This window comes from Balaenoptera ricei, chromosome 1 (genome assembly GCF_028023285.1).
Source record: "Balaenoptera ricei isolate mBalRic1 chromosome 1, mBalRic1.hap2, whole genome shotgun sequence".
Taxonomy (NCBI): domain Eukaryota; kingdom Metazoa; phylum Chordata; class Mammalia; order Artiodactyla; family Balaenopteridae; genus Balaenoptera; species Balaenoptera ricei.
This window is the reverse complement of record NC_082639.1, coordinates 172149701-172176096: the sequence shown is the minus strand read 5'-3', so window position 1 is coordinate 172176096 and position 26396 is coordinate 172149701. Positions and strand designations below refer to the sequence as shown.

Below are 26396 nucleotides of genomic sequence, written 5' to 3'. Positions count from 1 at the left end.
AAGTAAAGCTGTCACTGTTTGCAGATGACATGATACTATACATAGAGAATCCTAAAGATGCTACCAGAAAACTACTAGAGCTAATCAATGAATTTGGTAAAGTTGCAGGATACAAAATTAATGCACAGAAATCTCTTGCATTCCTATACACTAATGATGAAAATTCTGAAAGAGAAATTAAGGAAACACTCCCATTTACCATTGCAACAAAAAGAATAAAATACCTAGGAAGAAACCTACCTAAGGAGACAAAAGACCTGTATGCAGAAAACTATAAGACACTGATGAAAGAAATTAAAGATGATACCAACAGATGGAGAGATATACCATGTTCTTGGATTGGAAGAATCAACATTGTGAAAATGACTATACTACCCAAAGCAATCTACAGATTCAATGCAACCCCTATCAAACTACCACTGGCATTTTTCTCAGAACTAGAACAAAAAAGTTCACAATTTGTATGGAAACACAAAAGACCCCAAATAGCCAAAGCAATTTTGAGAAAGAAAAACAGAGCTGGAGGAATCAGGCTCTCTGACTTCAGACTACTCCAAAGCTACAGTAATCAAGGCAGTATGGTACTGGCACAAAAACAGAAACATAGATCAATGGAACAGGATCGAAAGCCCAGAGATAACCCCACGCATATATGGTCACCTTATTTTTGATAAAAGAGGCAAGAGTATACAGTGGAGAAAAGACAGCCTCTTCAATAAGTGGTGCTGGGAAAACCGGACAGCTACATGTAAAAGAATGAAATTAGAACACTCCCTAACACCATACACAAAAATAAACTCAAAATGGATTCAAGACCTAAATGTAAGGCCAGACACTATAAAACTCTTAGAGGAAAACATAGGCAGAACACTCTATGACATAAATCACAGCAAGGTCTTTTTTGGCCCACCTCCTAGAGAAATGGAAATAAAAACAAAAATAAACAAGTGGGACCTAATGAAACTTAAAAGCTTTTGCACAGCAAAGGAAACCATAAACAAGACAAAAAGACAAGCCTCAGAATGGGAGAAAATATTTGCAAACGAAGCAACTGACAAAGGATTAATCTCCAAAATATACAAGCAGGTCATGCAGCTCAATATCAAAAAAACAAACAACCCAATCCAAAAATGGGCAGAAGACCTAAATAGACATTTCTCCAAAGAAGATATACAGATTGCCAACAAACACATGAAAAGATGCTCAACATCAGTAATCATTAGAGAAATGCAAATCAAAACTACAATGAGGTATCACCTCACACCAGTCAGAACGGCCATCATCAAAAACTCTACAAACAATAAATGCTAGAGAGGGTGTAGAGAAGAGAGAAGCCTCTTGCACTGTTGGTGGGAATGTAAATTGATACAGCCACTATGGAGAACAGTATGGAGGCTCCTTAAAAAAACTAAAAATAGAACTACCATATGACCCAGCAATCCCACTACTGGGCATATACCCTGAGCAAACCATAATTCAAAAAGAGTCATGTACCAAAATGTTCATTGCAGCACTATTTACAATAGCCAGGACATGGAAGCAACCTAGGTGTCCACCAACAGATGAATGGATAAAGAAGATGTAGCACATATATACAATGGAATATTACTCAGCCATAAAAAGAAATGAAATTGAGTTATTTGTAGTGAGGTGGATGGAGATAGAGTCTGTCATACAGAGTGAAGTACGTCAGAAAGAGAAAAACAAATACCGTATGCTAACACATATATATGGAATCTAAAAAAAAATGGTTCTGCTGAGCCTAGAGCCAGGACAGGAATAAAGACACAGACGTAGAGAATGGACTTGAGGACATGGGGAGGGGGAAGGGTAAGCTGGGACTAAGTGAGAGAGTAACATGGACATATATACACTACCAAATGTAAAATAGATAGCCAGTGGGAAGCAGCTGCATAGCACAGGGAGATCAGCTCGGTGCTTTGCGACCACCTAGAGACGTGGGATAGGGAGAGTGGGAGGGAGGCGGAAGAGGGAGGGGATATGGGGATATACGTATGCATATAGCTGATTCACTTTGTTATACAGTAGAAACTAACACAACATTTTAAAGCAATTATACTCCAATAAAGATGTGAAAAAAAAAAAAGAAAAGAAAACCAAGGGATGAGATCGGAGATGCCCTGACATCCCTGGTCGATTTAACTTTCACGGCACCTCTGTGAGGTAGCGGCAATCACGCCTACAGATGAGAAAACAGGCCCAGCGAGGGTGTGTAACGTGCTCGAGGTCACACAGCTCATGAGCAGCAGAATCCGAACTCAAACCAGGTTCTTGGTCCAAGTACAAGTTCTTTCTGCAACAGACTGAGTGGTTGATAAATGAGATATGGGGGGAAATAAAGCTGAAATAGGCTGTTGTTAAATCACGGAGGTTCTTGAAAGCCAGCCCAAAAGAAAGGTTGCAAGCCAAAAAGAATGTTCACGGCCCACTAGGGTTAGACCCAAAAGGTGAGAAGAAGAGGAGCAATATGGCCCCAAGAGAGCTAGTTATTCTCATCCCAGCTTCTTTGGAGCCACCTCTTATCCCTGAGACTGAGGGTGACCTGCGTTGAGCAGTGGCATTGTTCCCATGGATATAGTAGGAAGCACACCTCTTTCTCTTTGTTTTCTACTTAATGTTGTTCTGCCAGGCACAGAGCCCTCAGAATCACCGAGCAGCCCCTTCTGGAACTGAACACTGGAGAAAGGGTGTCGGCCACCTGTAACTTCTCCCAAGGTGCCCTTCCCACGACTAGGATATATCCCGTAGTCAGTCGATGCAACAGGAGAGAACCGTGTTACCGGATCTGAAAGGAAATCGATGGAGAGTGGGAACCGCTGCGGGCAGTTGCAATTTTCTAGATCTATTACTTTGCATTTGGAGATCAGTGAAACAAAACGTCGTGTTGCTATGAAAATCAAGAGATTTACGTAGTTTTTATCGTAGGAAAACAACAACTTCATAAAGGACCCCAAATGGTAACTTAGTGGAAATAAAAAGTGAAGAGTTGCGTGTGGCTTGAGAGAAGTGGAAAAGTGCTCCTTTGACTAGGAAATGGTGGTTACACTTTGCAGCTGCATGTCATTGTCTTTCTTCCTTTCCTTTTCTTTCTTTAGAATGCACTGAGAGAGTTTGTTGAGAAACCAGCCAACATCCTGGAGATCCTCAGGCCACCTCAAGTACTGCTGTTTCTGGACGAATCCTCTGATGGAGCGATGCTTCATCAGCTGGTACTGGGACAGGGACCCCACCACCACCATGATGAGGGCGCCACTGAGGTCAGCTAAGCACCTGCTCTGGGCGTAACTGAAGGCTTCGAGGCACCACCCGTCTCTAAGGAAGTGTCTGCTCACGAGACAGACAACCTTTCTGCTGTTCCACAGGGCATCCTGGATGTTGGTGATGTGGTTTTCCCCGGGCAAAAAGTCTCTCTCTTCAAAGCACAGGTTAAATCTGTTTTGGTTGCTGTATTGGGCATCCAGGTGTTTGATCAAAGCATTCTGCACCCATTCAAAGTCTTTGCTACTGAAGCACAAATAGGCATCGTATTTGTACGTCTCTGATTCTCTTCCCTCGATGGGGTCCTTGAACACCAGTCTCTGGGCTTTCTTATAACAGATGAAACAAAACCCCCGAAACTTCGTAACGATGAGGATGGCCACGAGGAACAGAGTCAAAGTGACAGTGAAGAAGATGAAAAGGGAAAACTTTAGGGACTTTAAAACTTCCTCTTCATCACAGTCTTCCGTGGAAAGAGAGTAGAGGGGAGCTCCAGCCATGGAGCTCGGGTACATGCAGTATATGTCTGCCGGAGAGCCAAATATTGTGACGTTGGTTTGATTGAGCCAAATGATAAAAGGGCTAAGTTCGCACTCACAGATGAACTTGTTATGAGTTATGTCCACGGCACTCAGCGATGCAAATAAATCAGGATCAGGAGAGAGGAGCTGGTTTCCGGATAAATCCAGGACCTCTAAATTAGCAGGTAAGTCGCCAGGAAAAAGAACGGTCAGCCTGTTGTCCTTGAGGCTGAGTCCCCTCAGTGCAATCAGATGACGAAATACTCCTGGTGGAAGGAAATTCAGGTAGTTTTTATTCAAATACAGGACTCGGAGATGCGAAAGCCCCTTAAAAACATCCCAGCAGAACCCGGCTCCCCAGGCAAGCTGCAACATATTTTCTTCAAGGAAAAGCTCTTCTAAGCTGAGGTTCTCTGAAGGGGCATGGTTTTGGTTACAAAAGGAAAAGCGATTTTGATTTAAAATGAGAATCCGGAGATGAGGTACCTGGAGAAGGAAGTAGAGATTATCCAGATTTTCCAGCCTATTCTCTGATAAGGTGATGAAGTTAGCTGTAAGTGCGATGTTCGGCAAAGTAGCCAGTTTATTGCCACTCAAGAAGATATTAGGTATGCTCGGAAGAAAAGAAATAGTTTTAAGAGCATTATCCCGGAGATCCAAGGTGTTTAATTTCTCCAGGAATCTGAATGTTTGGTCCTGAATGATCCCGATGTGATTCTTTTGCAGATCAATATAGGCTACCTTAGGTAGTCCATAGAAACTAGAACTATACAATTCCCCCAGAAGGTTATGTGATATATTGAGAACTTGGAGGTTGTCGAGTCCATAAAATGCTTTGCCTGCAATATTGTTTATCTTGTTGTAGGCGAGGTTCAGAACCTTCAACTCCTTGAGCGTCTCAAAGAGTTGGAAGTTCAGGGAGAAGATAAACCCATGTGAAAGGTCCAGCTGTATCACTGAGCTTCTGGCCAGACCAGCAAAGGTGTGCTGGTCAGGATCTTTGATGTTAGTGAAGCCAAACCCAGAACCCATCACGTGATGGGTAAGAACCAAAGAGAAAATCTGGCTTCCATTGACGGCATTGCTGAAGTTTCTTGTGACGTCCACTGCCCAGCCATTGCCAGAAACATCTAAGGTTTCCAGGACCATGTTTCTGAATGGGTTCAGACATTTCCCCCAGTCCACTGAGACCCTGTTGTACAGGTTATTACCAGCAAGGCTTAAAAAGGAGAGTGTTTTTCCCTGGAGGGGTTTGAGCTCGTGCTCACATACAGTGGTTATTTGGTTGAGGGAAAGATCGATGGACTTCAAGGAATTCAATTCCCCGAATGAAGGATGAAGGTAAAGACTCTGAATCTGATTTTTGGATAGGTCCAAGTGAGTCAAAGACCCCAAGTTTCTGAAATAGCCATCTTTTAATACAGCACTGGAGAGACCACAGTAAAACAGTCGAAGTTCGGAGAGATGGGGCAGTTCCTGAAAAGCATCTGGGTGCAAAAAGTCTATCTGACTTTTGCCCAGGTCCAAGATTCTGAGATTGGGCAGGTTTTGGAAGGCTTCTTTGTCAATGGTCAAGGGGGTAAACTGAGTCCCGAGCTCCAGCAGCTGCAGCTGCTCCAGGAAGGGGAAGGACGCGGTTGTGACTGTCCTGATGTAGTTGAAGCTGAGCAGGAGGCTCTTGGTGGTGCTGGGGACCTGGGGGACTTGGGTGAGGTTGCAGAAACGATATAAGGCTCTCCAACCATCGAAGAAGCAGGAAGAAATTCCAAGCGCGGGACTGGCCATGAGCACGATTCTTAAGAGAAGGTCCAGGTGGTCTCCCATGATCCTGTGGAGAAGACGGGAGAGTGAAAACGCAGGAATCTAAGCTCAAGGCATTGTGCATGGGCTCTTAGGGCTTGGGGGATTCCTCTGTGATGTGGCTTTTCCTTAGACCCTTTGTTTCTCTGGATCCATGGCTGTAGCTGTTGGCAGATACTGTCTGGTGTAGACAGAGCTTTTCTCACTCTCTATCATTTATGTTGCATTTTTCTACATAGCAAGCACGGTTCTAAGTACTTTAGAAATACTTCATTTAACCTTTATGATAACTCTGCATTCATTCCTAAGTCTGTGCCTTCATTCATTCAAGATTTGCTGATGGAAGTTGGAGAAAACGGCAGGAGGAGATACATTTTAACTTCACCTCAGCCAGGGACCCCATTCCTAGCCCAAGGCAGGCTCAGCTGAGGAGTGGAAAATAAATCCACTGATTTTCTTCCCCCTCTAACCTGTCAAGGATACTAGGTCATCTCCATTCATCCATCCTTACTCCCTACACAGTGCGTCTCATAACATAAAAACTGGGTATGTCCTTTTCCACAAAGAGTCAGATTTCAACAGTTTAACAAAAATGTATTCAGCACCTCCTGCATGCCTGGCACTTGTGTGACCCCATGAGTGTACAACTAAACAGAAACCAGTCCCCTTGCCTAAGCCCAATGGGTGAATTGACTGTCTGAGTTGAGCATTTGCCTCACACACACAGCAGCAAAAGGCACTGAATGAGTGTGTCTGGTCATGTTCCCAGTGCTGTGCTGGGAGCTGTGAGGGGTACAGAGAAAGTGCACGAGGGCCCACCCCTCAGAGAGCTTCGCCTCTACCCATCTGCACGGCACCTCCACCTTGGTGCCTGCGAAGTATTCAACTTGCTCTACGTGTAATATCTGAAGGCTTCTGTTGCAAGGTAAGGAAAGACCTACATGGCTCAGAGGGCAGGAGAATGAGGGGGAAAGAAAAGACAGAAATAGGAAGAGGGCCCTGGTTTATAAAACCATCACTGGCACAGTTTCAATATCAGGGTAGACAACGTGAAGCAGTCATGGTACTAGAGGAGGCACCGGCCCTGGACCACTTGCCGGCTCTGAAGACGTTTCGCTGTGTTGGGGTAATTTGTGGTGGGGTTTCCATAGCACCTTTGAGGCTGTGACACACAATTTACAGCAAATCAGAAGTAGACATTGACTTCTGAGTTGACCCAAAATATCAGAAGCAGGCATTTACACATTAAGAGTAGGGCGGCATTGTATACTGATGTATACTGTCAGGTGAGATACAACTATTGCCATTTCATATCTGAAATTAAACAATTTCTTGTTGTTAGAAATTAAATATAACCTACTATTAAAAACAAACCAACAACCAGGCATTTAATAATCATTAGAAAAAACTCGCTGAGAATGTTTATCACGGCTCTTAATTTCTCCACCGTTTCCACCCAGAGGCTCAGGGTAACAACAGCAGGGTCACCTCTGTTCCCTGAAACGTCACCCACACTTCAGCAGGTCCTGTCAGTTTCACCTTCCAAGTCTACTCGGTTCAAGCCGCCATCTCTTGATGGGGCTAGACTTGGGACTTCTTACTGGTCTCTCTTATATCTGGGCTGACTCTCCATTTTCCAAACAGCAGCCAGCGTGTTCTTCTAGAAACATAACCCAGGTGATACCACGCCTCTCTGCACAGAGCCCTTCCTTCTCCTCCCACTGCTCTGGGAATAAAATCCTGCAAAGACTTCCTTCATCTGGCTCTTGCCTGTCTCTTCAGCATCCCCCTCAATAACTTGTTCAATTAATATCTGCTGAGCATCTATGTGTCTGGCACTGTTTTAGGAAGAGGAGATACAGTGGTAAACACAATAGACCAAGCCTGCCCTTTTGCTCTCCAAAAATGCACATTTGCATCATATACCAAAACTTGCACCTGATTTCAGAGGGTTCACTGACCTCCTGAAGGCTACCCCTTTCAACCTCATGATGAGAACCCTTAGTCTACATATAAAAACCACCACGTTTTATGTTCTAGAACAGGGCTTGGAAAACTTTTTCTGTAAAGGGCCAGATGGTAAATATTTTAGGCTTTGCAGTCCAAATACTGTAGCTTGCCAACCTCTGTTCTAGAAGAAAAGAGAAGAGAGACTTCGATTTCACAAACGAGGATTTTAAGTGACTGCAAGATAAATGTGCCCTGATATTGAACTGATATTTGCAGGAAAGAACTAGCCTGGCCCCCACACTGCTGACAGTTTTGCAGCTGTTGTTTTATCCAAACATCAGAATGAATTCTCATCTTATGTAATCTGACAGGAAAATCCCTGCAGAGACGTGGAAGTGAGAGCACCAGTTCAGAATAACAGAGTTAAGATGTCTAGTTTCAATTCTGTCTTTTTACAGACCACTCAGGGCTGGCCTCGAAACGCTTACACTGTACTGGGCGGCTTGACCTTGAATTTGTAGTAATAACAGGTGAAAGAAAGCCCCAAACAATACATATTCAAGATACTGAATTTTCAAGTCCATAATAGGGAAGCTAAAATTAAACCATAAGGTAGATAAGGCCAGCTGAACAAACAGATTTTAAAGAAAATTGTCTGGGCTTATGTCATATTACAAAGATATCGTGCAGACCTATTTTCTTATGAAATACAGCAAGGTGTGAAATAGCTACATCTTCATCTCTGAAGCAGACTTCTGTGGGTCAGGTGCCAGGACAGGTGAGCAGAGAAGCCAGGTGAGCTGAGCTGACAGGAGTCTGGAGGGGTTATTCATGAAGACAGAAGCTGGGAGGAGGGACCACCCACGCAGGGGTGTCGTGGAATGAGAGCCAGGAGCCAAAACGCGTTGAAATGAATATGAATGAGCACTGATACAGGGCAAATCTAATTCAAAGATGAGAACCAGGCCATGAAGTTGTTTCAGACCCGACCAGACCTCAGAAACATGAGCGACCAAGAGTGAAGTGTAGGCAGTGAGACAGGCCAGGTGGGCAGCAGCTGTGGACTTTGGGAACCCAAGAGAGAAGATCAAATGACCTAAAACCCCAAACCCTGAATGGGTTGAAGCCAGAGGGAGCAAGAGGGATGAGGGTGTGTGGAGTAAGGCCCCGAAGAAGAAGCCTGTGCTAGCCGGGGCCACTTGCTTCTTTCTCCCAAAGTGCAGGTCGCCAACGGCAGCTTCTGACCCTGCAGAGGAGGGCGCCATCTAGTGGTGGCTGGAGTGAGTTCTCTGAGGCAGCAGGTAGAGGAACCCAACAGCGCGCTCCTAAACCATTATTGAAAAGATGGTGAGTAGCGACAGGTACTTACACTGTTAGTTCTGCCATCAGGCGACACAGGCATTCCTTCCTAAAAATCACTCAGTTACGCAAAATCACACAACAAAACCACAGGGCTTCTGGGAAAAAAGAGGACGGCGTGTAGCACTCAAAACCTTCATCGGTGGCACCTAAAAAACCTAATAAAAATGGTAGCACCATTTTACACGTGTTAGGCGGTTAAGAAATACATACACACTACAATAAATATTCCTTTACCTCGTAAAAGATCTGAGGGTTGCTGCCTCGGGAGCTACTGTGAGATGCTGGACGGAGGGGGTTATTTGGTATCAGGGGAAGTTGTACACCAGTTGGGGATGGGTGTTGGCTCAAATCACAGGCGGAGCAAGGAGGTCACTGGCAGATTTTTGAGGTCTTTTCCTTCATCATATGTAGGTCGGTTCAGCTGGGTACAGTTTTCTTCATTTAAACTTAAGATATGGCACCTAAGCAAATGCAAATTTCATGTTCACTAATATGCTAATGTTGTTCCCTAATATATCAATAACTTCCCTAATATATCAGTATTGTTCCTTAATATGTCAATGTGTTGGAACAGATTCATTATTTCAGAACAAGCATTATAGCAGAACTGACTGTACTCTCATTCAAGGCTAACAGTTCCAATTAAGAGTAGAAAAAAAGGAGGTTCTATATATGAGTCTACCCTCTGTGCCTGTGTGATAGATGAGACTGGCTTGGGAATCATCCCTGGGGACCAGTGTGGACTCAGGTCCCAAAGGGCTCAGAGACTCCAGTGGATAGTGTCACCTCCAGCAGCTTCAGCTGGTTCCTGTTTCAACAGGAGACTGAATGGGAAGAGGAAGTTCTCAATCCTGGCGACACATTAACCACCGGGGAGCCTCGAGCCCGCTGAAGCCCAGGCTTCCAATAGACCAGTTAAATGAGACTCTTGGGGGGGACGCTCGGGGGTCTGTACTCTTAACAAGTATGCGAATTTTGTACACACCCACATTTTAGAATCACTGGTATAAACCAATGGTACTCTAACTTGGCCATACATTGGAATCACTGGGGGACTTTAAAAATAATACAGGTTCCTGGGTCCCATCTGAGAGGTGAGGTTGGTCTGGGGTGTGGCTAAGGCATCCCGAGTCGTTAAATCTCTCCAGGTGATTCCAATTTCTGAAGGTCGGCTCACACGGCTGCAATTCTAACTGTACCTGGGAACCACACAGGGTGCTTTAAAACTGCTGACTCCACAAATCAGACATAGAACTATCACAGGACCCCGCAATTCCACTTCTGGGCATATATATATACCCCAAAGAATTGAAAGCAGGAACTCAAACAGATATTTGCACACCACGTTCATAGTGGCATTATTCACAACAGCCAACAGGTAAAAACGATCCCAATGCCCGCTGACAGATGACGAGATAGAATGTGGTACACATACGATGGAATACTATAAAGTCTTAAAAAGGAAGGAAATCCTGGCACATGCTTCATCATACATGAACCTTAAAGACGTTATGCTAAGTGAAATAAGCCAGTCACAAAAGCACATATACTGTGTGATTCCACTGAGATGAGGTCCTTAGAGTAGCCAAATTCGGAGAGACAGAAAGTGGAATAGAGGTTGCCAGGGGCTGGAGGAGGGAGGATGGGGATCTACAGTTCTGTAGGTTCAGAATTGCTATTTGGGATGATGAGAAATTTCTGGAGAAGGATGATCGTGAGGGTAACACAGCAATGTGAATGTCCTTAATGCCACTAAACTGGACACTTAAAAAGGTTAAAATGGTGAATTTCATGCCCTGTATATTTGACCACAATCAGAAAATAAAATTAAAGAGAAAAAACCAACACCACTGCTACCTGAGCCTAACTCCTGGAAATTCAGTTCGGTAGGTCAGGTGGAGCCGGGGAAGTGCGTTTTATGGCCCAGGTACTTTGAAACGAGTGGTCCTCAGGCCATGCTTTGAGAGACGCAGGTCTAAAGGATTCCCTCCAGCTCAGAAGCCCCGTGATTCTCTTAGAGGAAGAGGGCTGGTAGGAAATTCAGAGGGCTGTAGAGAACTGGGTTTTGATTATTGAGGCTAACTTGCGTCGAGGGCTCTGAGGGGTAACAGGAAGAGCACAATCAATGCGGGCCTCAATACTCCTGCCAAACGCTGTTAATTAAGATAATGAGACCAGAGAGAGAAGGGTCGGCGGCCCTCTCCTCTGAGTGGAATTCATTTAGCTTTAATCCCAGCCGTCAGCAGAATGGGTTCCCTTTCTTGACTTAGTTGCCCGCTCAGCAGAGCCGCGGGCCTCACCTTGGGTGAGTTACGGGCCGTGGTGTCTCCACGGGCAACGGGGAAGCCTGCACGCAGGGGCACCTCTGCTCCCAGGGCAACACAGTTAGCCTGCAAATCCCGCTGGCTGGGGCCAGGGCTTCTCCTGGGCTAAGTTAAATGCTTGATCCTTAACAAATAATACTCATGATGGGCTCTTTGAGAGGATCCGGGATTCTGAGCTTGGCCGCAAGGCTGGGGAGAGAATGTCTCTCCTGGCGGGTGGTAGCTCACATCCGGCAGGCGGTCGGAGTGCTGGGCATGGAGGACCGCCGTCTGAGCAAAGCAGTTCATTCATTTCCAAATGGGTGCTGCAGAGGGTTTCTCCAAGGGTCACATCGTAATAAAAATCCTGGACTGACACCTTATTTTTGCTAAAGGAGGCAAGAATACACAATGGAGAAAAGACAGCCTCTTCAATAAGTGGTGCTGGGAAAACCGGACAGCTACATGTAAAAGAATGAAATTAGAACACTCCCTAACACCATACACAAAAATAAACTCAAAATGGATTCAAGACCTAAATGTAAGGCCAGACACGATAAAACTCTTAGAGGAAAACATAGGCAGAACACTCTATGACATACATCACAGCAAGATCCTTTTTGACCCACCTCTTAGAGAAATGGAAATAAAAACAAAAATAAACAAATGGGACCTAATGAAACTTAAAAGCTTTTGCACAGCAAAGGAAACCATAAACAAGACAAAAAGACAACCCTCGGAATGGGAGAAAATATTTGCAAATGAAGCAACTGACAAAGGATTAATCTCCAAAATTTACAAGCAGCTCAATATCAAAAAAACAAACAACCCAATCCAAAAATGGGCAGAAGACCTAAATAGACATTTCTCCAAAGAAGATATACAGATTGCCAACAAACACATGAAAGGATGCTCAACATCAGTAATCATTAGAGAAATGCAAATCAAAACTACAATGATGTATCACCTCATTCCAGTCAGAATGGCCATCATCAAAGAATCTACAAACAATAAATGCTGGAGAGGGTGTGGAGAGAAGGGAACCCTCTTGCAACCCTCTGTTGGTGGGAATGTAAGTTGATATAGCCACTATGGAGAACAGTATGGAGGTTCCTTAAAATCTAAAAATAGAACTACCATACGACCCAGCAATCCCACTACTGGGCATATCCCCTGGGAAAACCATAATTCAAAAAAGAGTCATGTACCACAATGTTCATTGCAGCTCTATTTACAATAGCCAGGACATGGAAGCAACCTAAGTGTCCATCGACAGAGAATGGATAAAGAAGATGTGACACATATATACAATGGAATATTACTCAGCCATAAAAAGAAACGAAATTGAGTTATTTTTAGTGAGGTGGATGGACCTAGAGACTGTCATACAAAGGGAAGTAAGTCAAAAAGAGAAAAATAAATACTGTATGCTAACACATATATATGGGATCTAAAAAAAAAAAAAAGGTTCTGATGAACCTAGGGGCAGGACAGGAATAAAGACGCAGATGTAGAGAATGGACTTGAGGACAAGGGGAGGGGAAAGGGTAAACTGGGACGAAGTGAGAGAGTGGCATGGACTTATATATACACTACCAAATGTAAAACAGATAGCTAGTGGGAAGCAGCCACATAGCACAGGGAGATCAGCTTGGTGCTTTGTGACCAACTAGAGGGGTGGGATAGGGAGGGTGGGAGGGAGACGCAAGAGGCAGGAGATATGGGGATATATGTAAATGTATAGCTGATTCACTTTGTTATAAAGCAGAAACTAACACACCATTGTAAAGCAATTATACTCCAATAAAGATGTTTAAAAAAAAAAAATCCTGGACTGAGTCCACATGTGAATACGTTCAAGGTCAGCCTTGGAAAAAGGCTCAAGGCCAGTGGACACGGGGACCCTCCCAGGGCAAACGTGTTCTCCAGATGCAGAATACAGCATCCCATCGGGACAAACCAGCAAACAGGAACTCTGAAGGCTGCAATGTCGCCGGGGCCATGGTCCTTCCAGCCCAGCATTCCGCCTCTGACAACAGTTCCAATAAAACCCATGGGTGACTGCAGTGCCTTGAACTCGGAGTTTGCTCCCCAGATACAAGTCCAGCTTCCTCCACAAACCACCATGACTTTGAGGCTCTCCTGGGTGTCCTCTTTTTCATTCAACACCACCTCTTTTCGTGGTGACCAGCTGCTGTACTGAGAATTTGTGCTTGTCCTAGAGTAACTCTTCCCAGGCTGAGCCTCCCAGTCTGTGCTGGTCACTGCTGGACCCTGGGGAGTCCCTACCTGCAAGGGTCTCAAGGTTTCTAGAAAGACTCTAGAGCAGGGATGCCCCAAGTGATGTCCCCGACAAGCAGCACCAGCACCACTTGGGGCCCCACCTCCTCCTGAATCAGAGGCTCTGGGGCTGGCGCCTGGCAGGCTGTTTTATCAAGTGCTCTGGGTGATTCTGATGCACACTCAACATGTGAGAACCACTGGGCTCACTTCTGGAGGGAGGAAAGAAATATAACCTAATAACTACAATACCGCGGAGTGGGTATCTTCGCCTACATGCTCGTCCCCACAGAGCTCTGAGCTTCCCCCTTCCCTCATCCTCCCAGTCTTTGGGAGGTATCATTGTCTCCCCATTTATACACATGAGACAACTAAGGCCCAGAGCAGTTAAGTAACTTCCTTAAGAGCACACAGCTCTGTCTACCCTCTAAGCCTAGCGTCTCTGGCGTGGCTGCACAAGTGGGTCAGTACAGGGGTACTGCTGTAGCCCACCTCTTGGTCATCATCTGCTGATCTTGTGGTCACCTGCCCTGGGTCACAAAGGGTATGAGCCTTGGCTCCCAGGGGAAGGTGAACCTCTCAGCCCCTCGCCCCTTTCAGCTCCGCGTGAAGGCCCACCCTAGCCCGAGATGGTCCCTTTGAAATGCTGAGTTCTCTCCCACTCTCTCAGCACGACCTTCCTCCTTCCAGGTCTCTTGGGCCCTTCCTTCCACTACACTGACTCTCTGACGGCCCCGTAATTCCCCTTGAACCTTCCGTGACCTTTAAATGCATCCGCCTCTTTACACCTCCCCATGGTTCTAGACTCCACAGACCTTCTCTTCAAACCCTCTTTCAACACCTCCAACTCGGATGCCTCCTTGCACTGCTATCCCATCTGTCTATACCAGACACCTGCCCTCTGTGTGCCTACACCTGATGGCTGTAGCTCTGTCAGGAAAAACCGCCTTGGTGTCCACACTAATGTGCAGAATCCAATCGTGCTGTCACCCTCTCTCCTACCCCTAAGGAGTGATTCCAAACCTTCACCGGCTTTCCCTCACCCATCCCGCCTGGCCTTGGCCCTCTCAGAACATGTTGACCTTGCTTCCTACTTCTAGGAGAGAAGGAAGGTCTGGCTCTTGACGTGGCACATGCCGCAGCCATCCAGTGACTTTCTGTGTCCGCCAGCAAGGCCCACAGGAGGGCTTGTGGCCCGTCCTGGGGCCAGTGCCCTGCGGAGCCACTGGGAGGTGAGTGTGTGGTGGGACTGAGGCAGCTCAGGCTGGTCCGGCCAGAGAGGGCAGCTTGTTGGTGCACACCTGGGTGCAAAAGGCACTCCACGGCCAGAACTGGCAGTCCATTCATGCAAAAAAAAAAAAAAAGAAAGTGTGCTCCCCACCCACCCTTCTCCTCAGACCCATCACCCGCCCGAGGGGAGACAGTCAGCAGCAGCTTCCATGAGCACTGCAGATTCACACAGCAGGGCAAAGCCTGACGACTCTGTAGGGGTATTTGGTTCTCCAAAGAGGAAGCAGACAATTAGCACACTGGGTCTCCGTGCACTCGTGCGACCTCAGGAGAACGGTTTACTGATTTGCTGGTGCCCGGGGGGTCTCGTTAGGGTTTGTTTGTATCTCTCCGTGTGCATGATGCTTCGATACAAAGCTTGTCTAGTGAGTCTAGCCCAGCGAGAAACTTCCCTCTCATGTGTCTGGGTGGCAGTTTCTTAACAAGAAACTCAGTCAAATGCCTTGCTGAGTTCCCAGGGCTGCTGGAAGCTGGTAACCCTGTCAGGATGGAAATGAGCTGAGTCTGATACGACTTGCTGTTCCAGAACCTATGCTGACCTGTCAGGGTTCCCGCCACCTTTCCTCAGAGCTGCAGACCCTGGGCCAGATCTCTTCTAGGAATGTGTCCACAACTGCTGTCAAGCTCACTGGTTTGTAGTTGTTTTGTAAATATCTGTTGAATGAATGAAATTGCCACATCCTGCCTCTGGGTCCTCCTCCCTCTTCACGGCCCACAGGGCCAGCTGCCAGGGTGCTGAGGGCGCATCTGCACTCTGGATCCCTCGGATGGGCTGCTTTGAGGCGGGGGAAAGCCTGGAGCTCTTCAGAGCAGCCGCAGCTCGCCTGCTCTCTCCCCTCCTACCTGGGGGTGGTTATCTGTGCTTATGATCCCATCAGCTTCTGAGAGGGAGCTTGCCCCTTCCTTCTTCCTCCTCATCTGGACATACCTTGAAATACCCTCTTGGGCATCTGTAGCATTTCCTCCAAATTCAGAGCATTTGGGGCTATAGCCTTTCTGATCAAACACTGCACCATATTCATCTTTGGTTGTGGACCCTTATTTCCATCTTCAGTACATATGAAACTCTAACAAGGTGGGTGAAGTCAGACCAGCTTCCTTAATCCCCCACTGGAAGAAGCCTCAAGTACATCAATGCAGGTGGTGGCTAATTCTGTGAAGTTCATCTCAGGACACCACCACCAGCATCGATTCCCCTCACTTCCAATTGTTTGTGCTGCCCAGCTCCACAGCCCCTGCCTCCTGTCTGGGCTGCTGCAGTGCCCACCCCCTCCAGCTGATCGCCCACAGCAAGCCTGACCCCGGCACCTGCATCTCTCGCTCAGCTAAGTGAGGGGGCTTGTAGAGCATGGCTCTGACCAGAAACCTTCACTAGCTCCTGTTGCCCACAATGACCCAACTCTTCAGGGCATAAAACTCCACTGTGGACGATAATCTATTCCTGGAATGGCTGATTAGAGAGGTCCCTTAGCTCCTGAACCCTCCCATCAGACAGAGGGGAAACTCCATCCAATCTACCTTCCGGCTTATCTAGTCTTGCCTGGGCTCCAGGGATAACTCACCTTCTCCCAACGTGAAACTGGAGCCCAGAGATCCAATTTCTCTGCTTATGCTGATCCTGGGCTTGGAATGCTTGTTCCCATCTCATCTGCTTACCCAACTCCAACTCACCCCTCACAGGCTACCCCAGAAGCCAACTCTTTCGTGAAACGGTTCTCATATTCCTACAGGCACTTTATCTCCCTCCCTTGTTCTGTGTCCATTTTCACGATGGCATTTTCATCACATCTTGTCTCCTCCAGATTGTCCATCTCCTGAGGGTAAGGACCCAGTTTTGCTCATGCGGTACCCCTGAGGCACACAGCACAACTGAAGCGCCTGGTGATATGTTCCCCGTTAACATTTTGAAGGAGAGTGCTTGTCATCAGGAGTACTTACCTCCAGTCCTAACAGAAGGGGCTTCTAGTATGTTCTTATTCTAGAGGCACGGGGTCCCTGATTGTTTAAAGGCTTCAGTTTCTGAGACAATGGGACCTCCTAGCAGCGATGATGGTCGTCAGTGTTTTTCTGGTGAATCGAGAGAAAGGGCTTTTGTTTTCCTAAGGGAGAACAGGAAAGCTAATTAGGAGGGAGAAACAGAAAATATTACGTAGATGTTCTTATATGCCACACAGTGATTTTCTCTGTAGGGGTATTTAAAACTTTAGGTGTGTCTCTGATTAAGGGGAATTTTAATTGAAAAAGATCAAGACCCTTTTGTAAATTGAGGCATTTGGAACATCAGAGCTGAAGAGACCTGGAGAAATCTCATGCCCAGCCTCTGGGCCAATTAGTCAGGGGGGCTTTCTTCCTTGTCCCTCCAGGGAGGGAACTCCATACTTTCATAATCCACTCCATCTTTATTGTCACAGTGGTGGTGAGGAAGCACCGCCCTTGGACCCAGATGTCCCTTTCATGACGTTTCTGTGGTCATTTAGTTACTGGGGACCCACACACAGGATGAGGACAATCCACCGTCTTCTCCACAGGGAGCAGAGAGCTTGTGGGTTTCTAGGGAAAAAGCTAGGTTTGCCATCAGAGTTTGACATTTCTAAGCAGTATGATTAAGTAAACTGTGGTTGAGCTAGGAGACACTGGATAATTATTGGGTCTCAGATTTAGGATGAGATGGGCCCTGAAAGTTAAGAATGACATATAGTACTTTTCACCATTTTATTGAACTCTGGCTCAGAGGTTAAGCATGTGCCTGTCACATATCCATCACATTGTGGAGCTAGGATTTGAATCCAGTTGTGAGCTTAGTTGTCATTTTGATCTTCAAAAGAAAAAAAAAATCAAAATTGTGGACACTGCAGAATAGATACAGAACCTCCAAGGATGATTTGCCTATGAATCACCCAGAGATCTTGCTGAAATGCAGATTGTGATTCAGCGGGTCTGGGGAAAGACCCGAGATTCGGCATTTCTAACAAGCCTCCAGGTAATACTGATGCTGCTGGTTCAGTGACCATGATTTGTGCGGTAGGGACTTAAGAAAGCTGTTATGGGCCTCACTGCTCACTACTCAGGCTGCCTCATCTCCCAGGAATAAAGTATGACCAGGAAGCTGCATGATCACTTTTGAGAAGGGGACCATACATTCGCCCCCAATTCTTCTTAGTCCTGAAGCCTGAAGCATTGGATGGTGCTTGAGGAGGGTTATTTGAGGCTTCTGAGGCAGGGGAGCTGGGCAGGTCACATCGTTTTACTTGGAGCTAAGGAAAAAGGAGAGCTTGGGTACCACTTCTCAGGCTCCCGGACAGGCGCCTCTCCTGGAGACCAGCAGGGGGCGCACAAAGGGCGGAGACCAAGGCAAGAGCCCTCCGAGGGCCTCCGGAAAGCCTGGGCTGAGGGGTGTGGAAGCCACCAGGGGCTCTGAACTGAGCCCCGCTGAGAAGTTCCTATTGTTCGCTTACGTTTAGAAAACACGCAAGTGCTCCTGGCAGGCTGGCACAGGGAGAGGAGATCACGACTGAATTTCAAAACAGGACTGTGATATCTTTTCTTCCTTGGCATGCACCTTAGAAGGAATTACCCACCCCTTCCCCCAACCCCATGCACCCTTTGAGGCTCTGAATCTGTTGGGCAGTGTACACAATTTTGATTTTTAGGAAAGGTCAAAATGACAACTAAGTTTGCAGCTGGATTCAAATCGTAGCCCCACAATTTAATAGATGTGTGACCTTGAGGAAGTGCTTAACCTCTCTGAACGCCAGCTTAAATCACCTATAGATCGCAACAATAGTAGCTTCTACTTCCCTGGGGAAGCATCCACAGAGGCTTTTAAGGACCCTCCAGATTCCGAATGAAGAGCCCCGTTATTGATGTGTCATCCTCTAATATTTCTTGCTTGCTTAAGTAGACAGACATCATTTATCCAACTGCACCTCACCAGAAATGTATTCCTTTTGGAAACCACTGAAGGGGAACAGTGAGAGAAGGAAACGGAATTATTTCTCAATACGCTGGGGAGATTTGGTGTTTCTCTTTTCCGCACTCATGGGAAATTATGTAAAAGTTTCCCCTGTTGTCTTTAATATCTTCAGGTGGCAGTCCCCCCAAACCAAAATAAAAACAGCACCATCCAGAGGCATGACAGTCTGAAGGCAGGATGTTAAAGACCCAAATGGTTCAGGTACAAAAATGGCTTCTCTTCTGTCTGCACATTGCAAACTCTTTAGCACACAGTTTTAAAGCATCTGATTGAAAGAAATAATTCCATCCGAGCGGTTATTAAAAACTAACAACTAGCGTGACGCATCTAAAAATCCTTGGGAACAGATAGCTCACCAAGGAATTGAACATCTCTGTCTTCAGCTTCAGGCAGCACCAATATCCTCAATTAGAAAATTAACATCTGAGACTCTGACAGCCCCCCGAATGCAACTCAGCTAAACCCCGCGTGTTCAGGGGTAAAGTAAATTGCCAGGAAAAATGAGCAGCTGCGAGGTCAGGAGCCCGAGCAGACGGAGAGCCGGGAAGTCTGATATTGCCTCCCCTGAAAGTAATGACACAGGCAACCCGCTAAGAGCGGCAAAAATCTTTTGGATTGTGATGTAAATTGGAAGCAGCTGGGGGGAGGCATGGGCAAGAGAAACCTTATTAAACTATGATCCGTTAGACACAGAGAATGGAAATGTGAAGAGAGATTACAAAACACTTGAGAACCGTCCTGGGAGGGATCTGCAGTCCGTGCTGGGTTAACAAGAGCGTCAAGAGAAACCTCCCTAGGCTGGTAAAATCAAGTCCGCTCTGCGGCTGAGGGAGACACCCCCTGGTGAGAGGTGAGGGAAGGGAGAGGGAGGGAGTCAGCCCAGGAGGAGGGGGTCCTGCATCTCCAGGCCCGCCGGCTGCAGAGGAGGAAGGATGATTTCACTGGCGGTGCCCCAGGGACTGTAAGCAGGGCAGGCAGGGCTGGGAAACACGGCCCTGCTGGAAGCGCGCATTCCTGCTACGTGCCCAGCGTCCAGGGCCCCCACGGAGGTGCGTGGAATGTGGAATCTGCCCTGGGCAGGCTGCTCGGGGTGGCTGTGCTCCATTCTGAATGGGGGAGGGGTCAGCAAGAAACGTGGCTCCTCAGCGCTGTGGGTGGTCCCTTCCAAGATGCATGAGATATGGCAAAAGCTCTGGGCTGGGAGAGGGGAAACCTGGGTTCTAGCCCTCCTTCGGCCATCACCTGGGCCTCCTTGACAAGTTTAACTTCCCTTGTCCTGTTTCTGTACGTGTATGATGGCCAGTTTGAACCGGAAGCATTTTCACAGCCTATAAACCCTAAAGTTATCTAATGAGACTTGCTGAGTATCATGACAGCAATCACAGACCAGGACACAATCACAACCCGCCCCCCACTTTCAGCAAATTTACAGATCTGTTGTAGATATTCTTGAAAATATCTATGGAAAACAATGGTATTGATGTACCAATAAAATGGATAAATAAAATGGATCCACATATATCCTAGCCTCGAATAGCAACTTTTTCCCGCCTAGGAATTTACTCTCAGAGGGAACTGCTTCTTTGGCTAGATAATCTTTTGAGAGTAGAAAACTTTTCCCCCTCTTTGTATTTCCACCTTCCGCTGCCCACCTCCACCCTCTAGAAGTCTCCTGATGTCATTGCCCCAGGCCAGGTATGTAACAGGACTGATTCCAGTTTGCAGGATTTTCTGGCTTTCATTTCCCAAACAGGGACTTATGTCCAGGACACAGAGGCTTTTCCAGGAGGTCCTGAGAGGAGTGAAGTTGGCGGGGCAAAACAGTGAGGTTTGGAAGAAACAGGAAAGGAAGAGAGGTCTGGGGGTCCCAGGAGGACAGGACTTTGGCAAGTCCCCAGAGTTTGGCCGTGTGGTCCAGAAGCAGCAGAGACTGCCAGGGAGGCAAGGTCAGGACCGTGCTCAGTGGTAACCTGAATGGACCAGACTGGTGAGTAGGATCACCCTCAGCCCTGCCCCGAGGTCTCGGCACTGCGTAAGATCCAGAAATTATGACACCACCCTGGGGTGGTTTCTATTCTTGCCAGCCTGGTGAGACAAAGGGTGCAAACGGATATTAAGTTGATCTCTAGAAAATAAAAGGAGAGGCAGTTATTTCTTACACACCTCAGCGTCTTATTGATTCATACTTGCAATCCTTTTGTGTGTTGAGAAAGAAAGTAAAGTTAGCCTTGGGGCTTTCTAGAACCAGTTAAGTCTCGGACCATGATGAGGCGGAACCTCAGAACACAGAAACTCAGGGCTGAAAGTGGTTTTCAATCTTGCCTTCATTATGGCCAAGTTCAAATGCTGGCTCAGTTGTCCTGTCTACAAAATGGCGTGGTTATGAGGATTAAATGAGATGATACATGTAGCTCGTATTTCTGGGTCCCTTGCAGTGTCTTGCACATGGTAGATTATTCGTTGACTATTAAATTATTTATTGACTAGTAAATCCTTTATTGATTATTAAAGCTAGCCTAACCTACAATGAATAGACAGATAGATAGATAGATTGATTAGTAACGGGTTTGGTGACCTTGGATAAGTCATGCTGTCAGCAGTGCAAGGACTAAGAATCGTGCAGTAGTGTCGGGACCATGAACATTCATCTAGAGTAAAGCACGAGCTGCTCATCTTGAATTAGTGCGGTGGTTTAAGCACGTGGACCCTGAAGCCAGACACATCCAGCTGGAACCCCGGCTCTCCATTCGCCCCTGTGTCATTGGGTGGGCTCCCTCGGCCTCATTTTTGTCATTGGAAAAATGAGAATAATAACAATACCCACCCCATAGGGACTCAGAACAGAGTCCGGCTCAGTGTAAATGCTGTTTTTGCGTTTGCTGTTATTGCTGGTGTCATGAATTTGTGCACAGTCAAGGAGAAAACATGTGGCCCCCACCGTTAGGAAGCAAAGTCAAGTTTGGGGCACTTGAGACAAGTTTACCGCATGCCAGGGAGGTGAGAAACAGGTGTTTCCAGGTTGCAATACCCTCTTGTTGGATCTGGCAATACCATGACTTTGGAGATTACCCCAAATGAGAGCTCTCTGGGACAACTGTGAGGAAGGGAGGGGAGGAAGGTTAAACGAAATACAATCAATGTGAAGCGGGGAATTTATCCATTTTCCTTAGCATAAATGGGCTCCTTCCCTCCTGCATTCAACTGTGGTTAAATCTCTTACAAAACAAACAAAACTATCTTCTCTTGACATGACCACTCCTCCCTCCCTGCTGAGAGAAAATCTATCCTTTTGTGGGCAAATTCCTCAGACATGAGGTCTGAAGACTCCACCCAATGATCCCACTGCCCAATAACCTAGCCTCTTCTGACCCCATGAGACCTGGCTTTCTTGTGGGAGCTCCCCTCTCGAAGTTGGCCTCCTTCTCATCTATTCTTGCCTGAATCTCTCTGTTCTTCTTTTTGGCACACACAGCTTTGGCCGCCTATCTCTTCTTGAACTATCTCCTCCCTTGGCTTCCTTGATTTTCTTCTCTCGTTCTGTCATTCTGTTTTCCACCAGTTCCTCTCTCCCGCCCCCTGCCTCTAGAATGTAGGTTTTCCCCTAGACCTTGTTCTCGGCTTAGCTTCTTCTGGCAGTGATCACATTTGCTTTCACATGCTGGACCATCCCTACTACACTCCCACCGTCTCCCCCTAACCCTGACCTGAACCGTATTCAAAGTGCTGATTAAAGGACATCCCCACTTGGGTGTCCTGCAATAACTTCAGATGCAGTAATGCCCCAAAGTGACTTAACAATATTTTGGTCTTGGAAAATCCTCCAGAAAACAGAAACATTTTTGCACGGCGCTCAGAAGGATGTGGGTGGACCTCTCCCTGGGCCAGGGACCCAACTCTCGTGTGAATCAATTTCCCCCTGACTCACAGGTTATGAGCCAACCTTCTCCTTTACTCTATATTACTCATCACCAAATCTTACTTGTTTTCCTTTCAGATGTCCCTAGTGTTGTCCTTCCTTTTACATTTTCATCACCCAGGTTCAGCCTTCCATCCAATGTATGTTTATTGGGCACTCTCTCCCAGGAAGGCTGTAAGCTGATAGGGCTTCATCAAGGATGAATCCAGTCCCAGTGATCAGGGAGCTAACAGTCAGGACTGCGGCGGGGTGGGGCGCAGCCACAAGAGGGAGGGATGCTGTGAGAGGGTGTGCTGGCAGGGCAGCGGGGCACGAAGGAGGACGTGCAAACCCAGCCTGAGGGACCTCTACTCCCAGGGGATATAGACACTGAGCACTGAGCCCTGTGGATGGGGAGGGGTAAGCTCGGGACAGCAGTGGGCATTCCCGGCAGAGGCTGTCAAACAACACCGTCAAGGGAGAGGAGGAGCCCAGGCATGGGAGTCCACTGTGGGTTCAAGGTGGGAGCTGGTGGGAGGTGAGCCTGGAGAAGACACCCTGGGGCTGGATCAAGAAGGTCCTTGAAGTCTGTTCTGAGGCAGAGGGGGCTGCTAAGTGTTTTGAGTACTGCCACCACATTAAACGCGAATTCCTCCACCAAACTTATCCAATCTTTAAATTCCCAATAATAGTGCTTAACCCACAAGTAGGTGAGGTGCTTCACAGTGCCCAAATCTGGCTGAATGTCAATCAAGAATCATTTACCAAATGCTGCCTGCTATGTGCCAGACACCAACGCCGGCTCAGAGGACCGCGAGATGAGTGAGACACAGTCCCGCCTCTGTAGGTGGGGCAAAGACCCCTCAACCCAACTGGGCAACACAGGGTGTACGCGCTTCAGTAGAGGTGCAGGCGAGGTGCAGGTGAGGTGCAGCGGAGGGCAAAGGAGGAACGCCCCCAACTCTGCCTGAAGACTGGGGGAGGGGCCAGCCAGGGAAGTCTTCCTTGGAGAAGGTGCTATTTGAGGTGCTTCCTAAAAAACAGAGGATTCCCGGGACTTCCCTGGTGGCCCTGTGGTTATGACTCTGCGCTTCTAATGCAGAGGACACGGGTTTGATCCCTGGTCGGGGAGCTAAGATCCCACATGCCGCATGGCCAAAAAAACCCAAAACACAAGAACAAAAAAAACCAAACCCAGAGGATTCCCCAGCAGAGAGAATTCTGGGCACAGGAGAGCAAGCGTAGGGAGAGAGAGGCACGCAGAAGAGGCCTAGTCAGAGCGCCATGGGCGGTCAGTGTGGTATGGGCAAGGGGTGGACCCACAGTGGCAGGAGGCGGGGCTGGGAAGGAAGGCAGGGAATTGGGACTGCATGGGGGAGGGGCAGCGAGTGCCTTTGCTTAGTCTGAGCTTCCTATTGTCCTTGGGCTTTCTGCCCTCTGCCTTGCCTGGTGCCTGACTGTTGTTTCTATAACAAATGCAGCTGAAGACCAAGTAGCTCCCGAAGCCCTCTCTGCCTTTTCCAGCCCACATGGGCTGTCTTCTTTGAACCAGCAGATGACAACACCTAATTTCACTTACTTGCTCTCTAATTGTTACGCAGGTGCTGGTTTTCTCTCCTCCCCTGAACCTGGAAGCTTCTGAAGGGCAGGAACGATGCCTCAGACCTGAGTTGGTCCCATAAAGCTGAGCACACTGTGGGTCGTCGTGGCCCCCATATGGGGGAGGGCGCTGCAAAACCAGTGCTGGGAATTCCTGAAGTTTGAGACCTGACTGAAGATTTGAATCTGCTTTCTGCATTCTTCTCCACGAAACAAAAAAGGGAAGCAAACACATGTGGATTCAGTAACTGTACATTCCAGTGTTTTCTTGCTCTCCAAGTCTATGAGCATGAATAGACAAACAGGCCTATTTTGATTTCAACACTCAGCAACGCCAAACTTCCGGATGCGGAGAAATCAACAAAGAAGGCTCTGGGACACAACTTCCTCAGAAGTCTTGCCTCCTCAGAAACAAACCCAGAAAGCTGGCAGGGATGGCTCTGCATTCAGACAACAGAATCTAAAGGCTTCTTGCTCTGCTCAGAGCTATAATACCCAAGGGGATGATCCTGTGATGTCATTTAGGATGGAAGTACCGGTCGGGTTGATATGCATGGTGTGGGCATAGGGATTGTTAAAATATGCTGGGCAGTTAGCTTTGGCCTGGGCCCCTCCTCTGGGAACCCCCTGGAATGTCTCCACAATCCGGCAACTCAGGGATCAGCACTGAGCACCACAGACCTTCTCGCAGGGCCCTGTCCCAGGGTTCCCTTTCAGACTGGCTGCGCCCGGCACAACCGGAAGTTGCTGGCCACTGTCTTCTGTCCACAAGAACAAGGGTGAAGTGAGTCAGAGGGCCCAGGACATCTTGGACAGTTTGTCAATGCTCAGCCTGGCTGAGTAAATGCAGGGAAAAGTGACTGAACAACAGACGTTTGGCAAAGGCCTGGCTGCTCTCCAGGGCAGCTCTCCAGCATCAGCGTGTAATCACTATCGCCCTCTTCCAGGCACTGAGCAAGAGGGCACATCCCAGATGCACCTGACAGCCAAACAGGGCGTGGTATTGATTGGGTCACTGCTCAACAAGAGTGCCTATCTGAAGGACACTGGGGTTAGTTGCTTGTTTGTGGGCCCTGGTGCTGGATAGGTGTTCCAAACACTAAGTGACTACATAGCTAACCCACTGCAAGGGAAAGGCTCCGCCACCAATTCCCACCCAACGTGGCCTCAGCAGACTTCCTGGGATAGCACCCCTCACCCCCAAGACAATCAACTAACCCCCTTCCTTACCCCTTAACACATGTCGTTCCAACTGCGGTTTTCCAGGAGCACTGCCACTATGCTCTTATGTTCATAGGCAGATTTTTTTTTTTAAACATAAAAGTCAACAATATTTACCTTGGAGGCTTTGCCAGGCTGCTCTACCTGGTGTTATGGGGGCGGAGAGGCGGAGGTTCAGGGCCTTTTGTTGAGCGGCTCAGTAACTTTCTGGGATTTCCATGGCTCTGCTGAAGGTGGCTGTCTCCCTTTTCCAAGGAACATAGTGAAGCCACCTGCCCCTTCCCAGGGTGGGAACGAAAGTGAAAGTGAGAAAGTCTGACAGCACTGTTCCACGGTGGAGATGCAAGTGACTTCTTCACAGCCAAAGTTTCCCGAGGCCCGCCGGCAAGGTATCTACGTGCTCCCCCTTTGCCCCCACCCCGCGCCCCGGGGCCCCGAGGAGCCAAGAGCGCGGTCCTGGGAATGGATCCAGAGAATGGGCGCCCGGGGCGCAGGAGGAGAGCTGGAAACAGCCCAGGACGCCCCTGGAGGGGAAGAGGCGCCCGATGGCCACAAGTGGCCCGGTCCCCGCCCCCCACCCCTGGGGACTCCGGGTCCCCGCCCCGCCCCTCCCCTCCTCTCTTGCACGGCAAGGCGCTCACCTCTGGGGAAGTCTCCCGGCGCCGCGCGCCACGTCTCGCTCCTCCCAGCCGCAGAAGCGGCGCCCCAGGCAGGGCTCCAGAAGACCCCGCCGGCCCCGCCCCCGGACAGGCCCCGCCCTCGCCCCAGCCCCGCCCCGCAGCCCAGGTAACCTCTGCGTTCTCTCCGGCAAGTGGACCTCCTGCTCCAGCCCTGAGGCTCCTCAGATGCGCCCCGGAGACCCTGCGGCTGCGGGGACCGTCGAAAGGGTCCGTTTGACGAGGAAGAATATAGGGGACCCATGG

At 47.9% G+C, this 26396-nt stretch overlaps 1 protein-coding gene across 4 annotated transcripts; it reads right to left on the bottom strand.

The window, feature by feature from the left end:
• Window positions 1–2174: 2174 nt before the first annotated feature.
• On the bottom strand, window positions 2175–26160 carry TLR5 (toll like receptor 5). Of its 4 annotated transcripts, XM_059941992.1 has the most exons (6): window positions 26115–26160; window positions 25591–25751; window positions 24233–24452; window positions 16724–16884; window positions 9147–9373; window positions 2175–5628 (listed from the first exon to the last, which is right to left on the bottom strand). In XM_059941992.1, the coding sequence occupies exon 6, from the start codon at window positions 5622–5624 to the stop codon at window positions 3048–3050; it is 2577 nt and encodes an 858-aa protein (XP_059797975.1). In that variant the 5' UTR covers window positions 5625–5628; window positions 9147–9373; window positions 16724–16884; window positions 24233–24452; window positions 25591–25751; window positions 26115–26160; the 3' UTR covers window positions 2175–3047. The 4 variants fall into 4 exon arrangements, with proteins under 4 accessions (XP_059797975.1, XP_059797961.1, XP_059797981.1 ...); XM_059941978.1 differs by lacking the exon at window positions 9147–9373; XM_059941998.1 differs by lacking the exon at window positions 9147–9373 and having other exon boundaries at window positions 25591–25745; window positions 26115–26159.
• Between the last annotated feature and the right edge of the window lie 236 nt (window positions 26161–26396).

Bases quoted from the DNA above. Each gene is read 5' to 3' on its own strand.
- TLR5 (XM_059941992.1), bottom strand. From the start codon at position 5,624: ATGGGAGACCACCTGGACCTTCTCTTAAGAATCGTGCTCATGGCCAGT.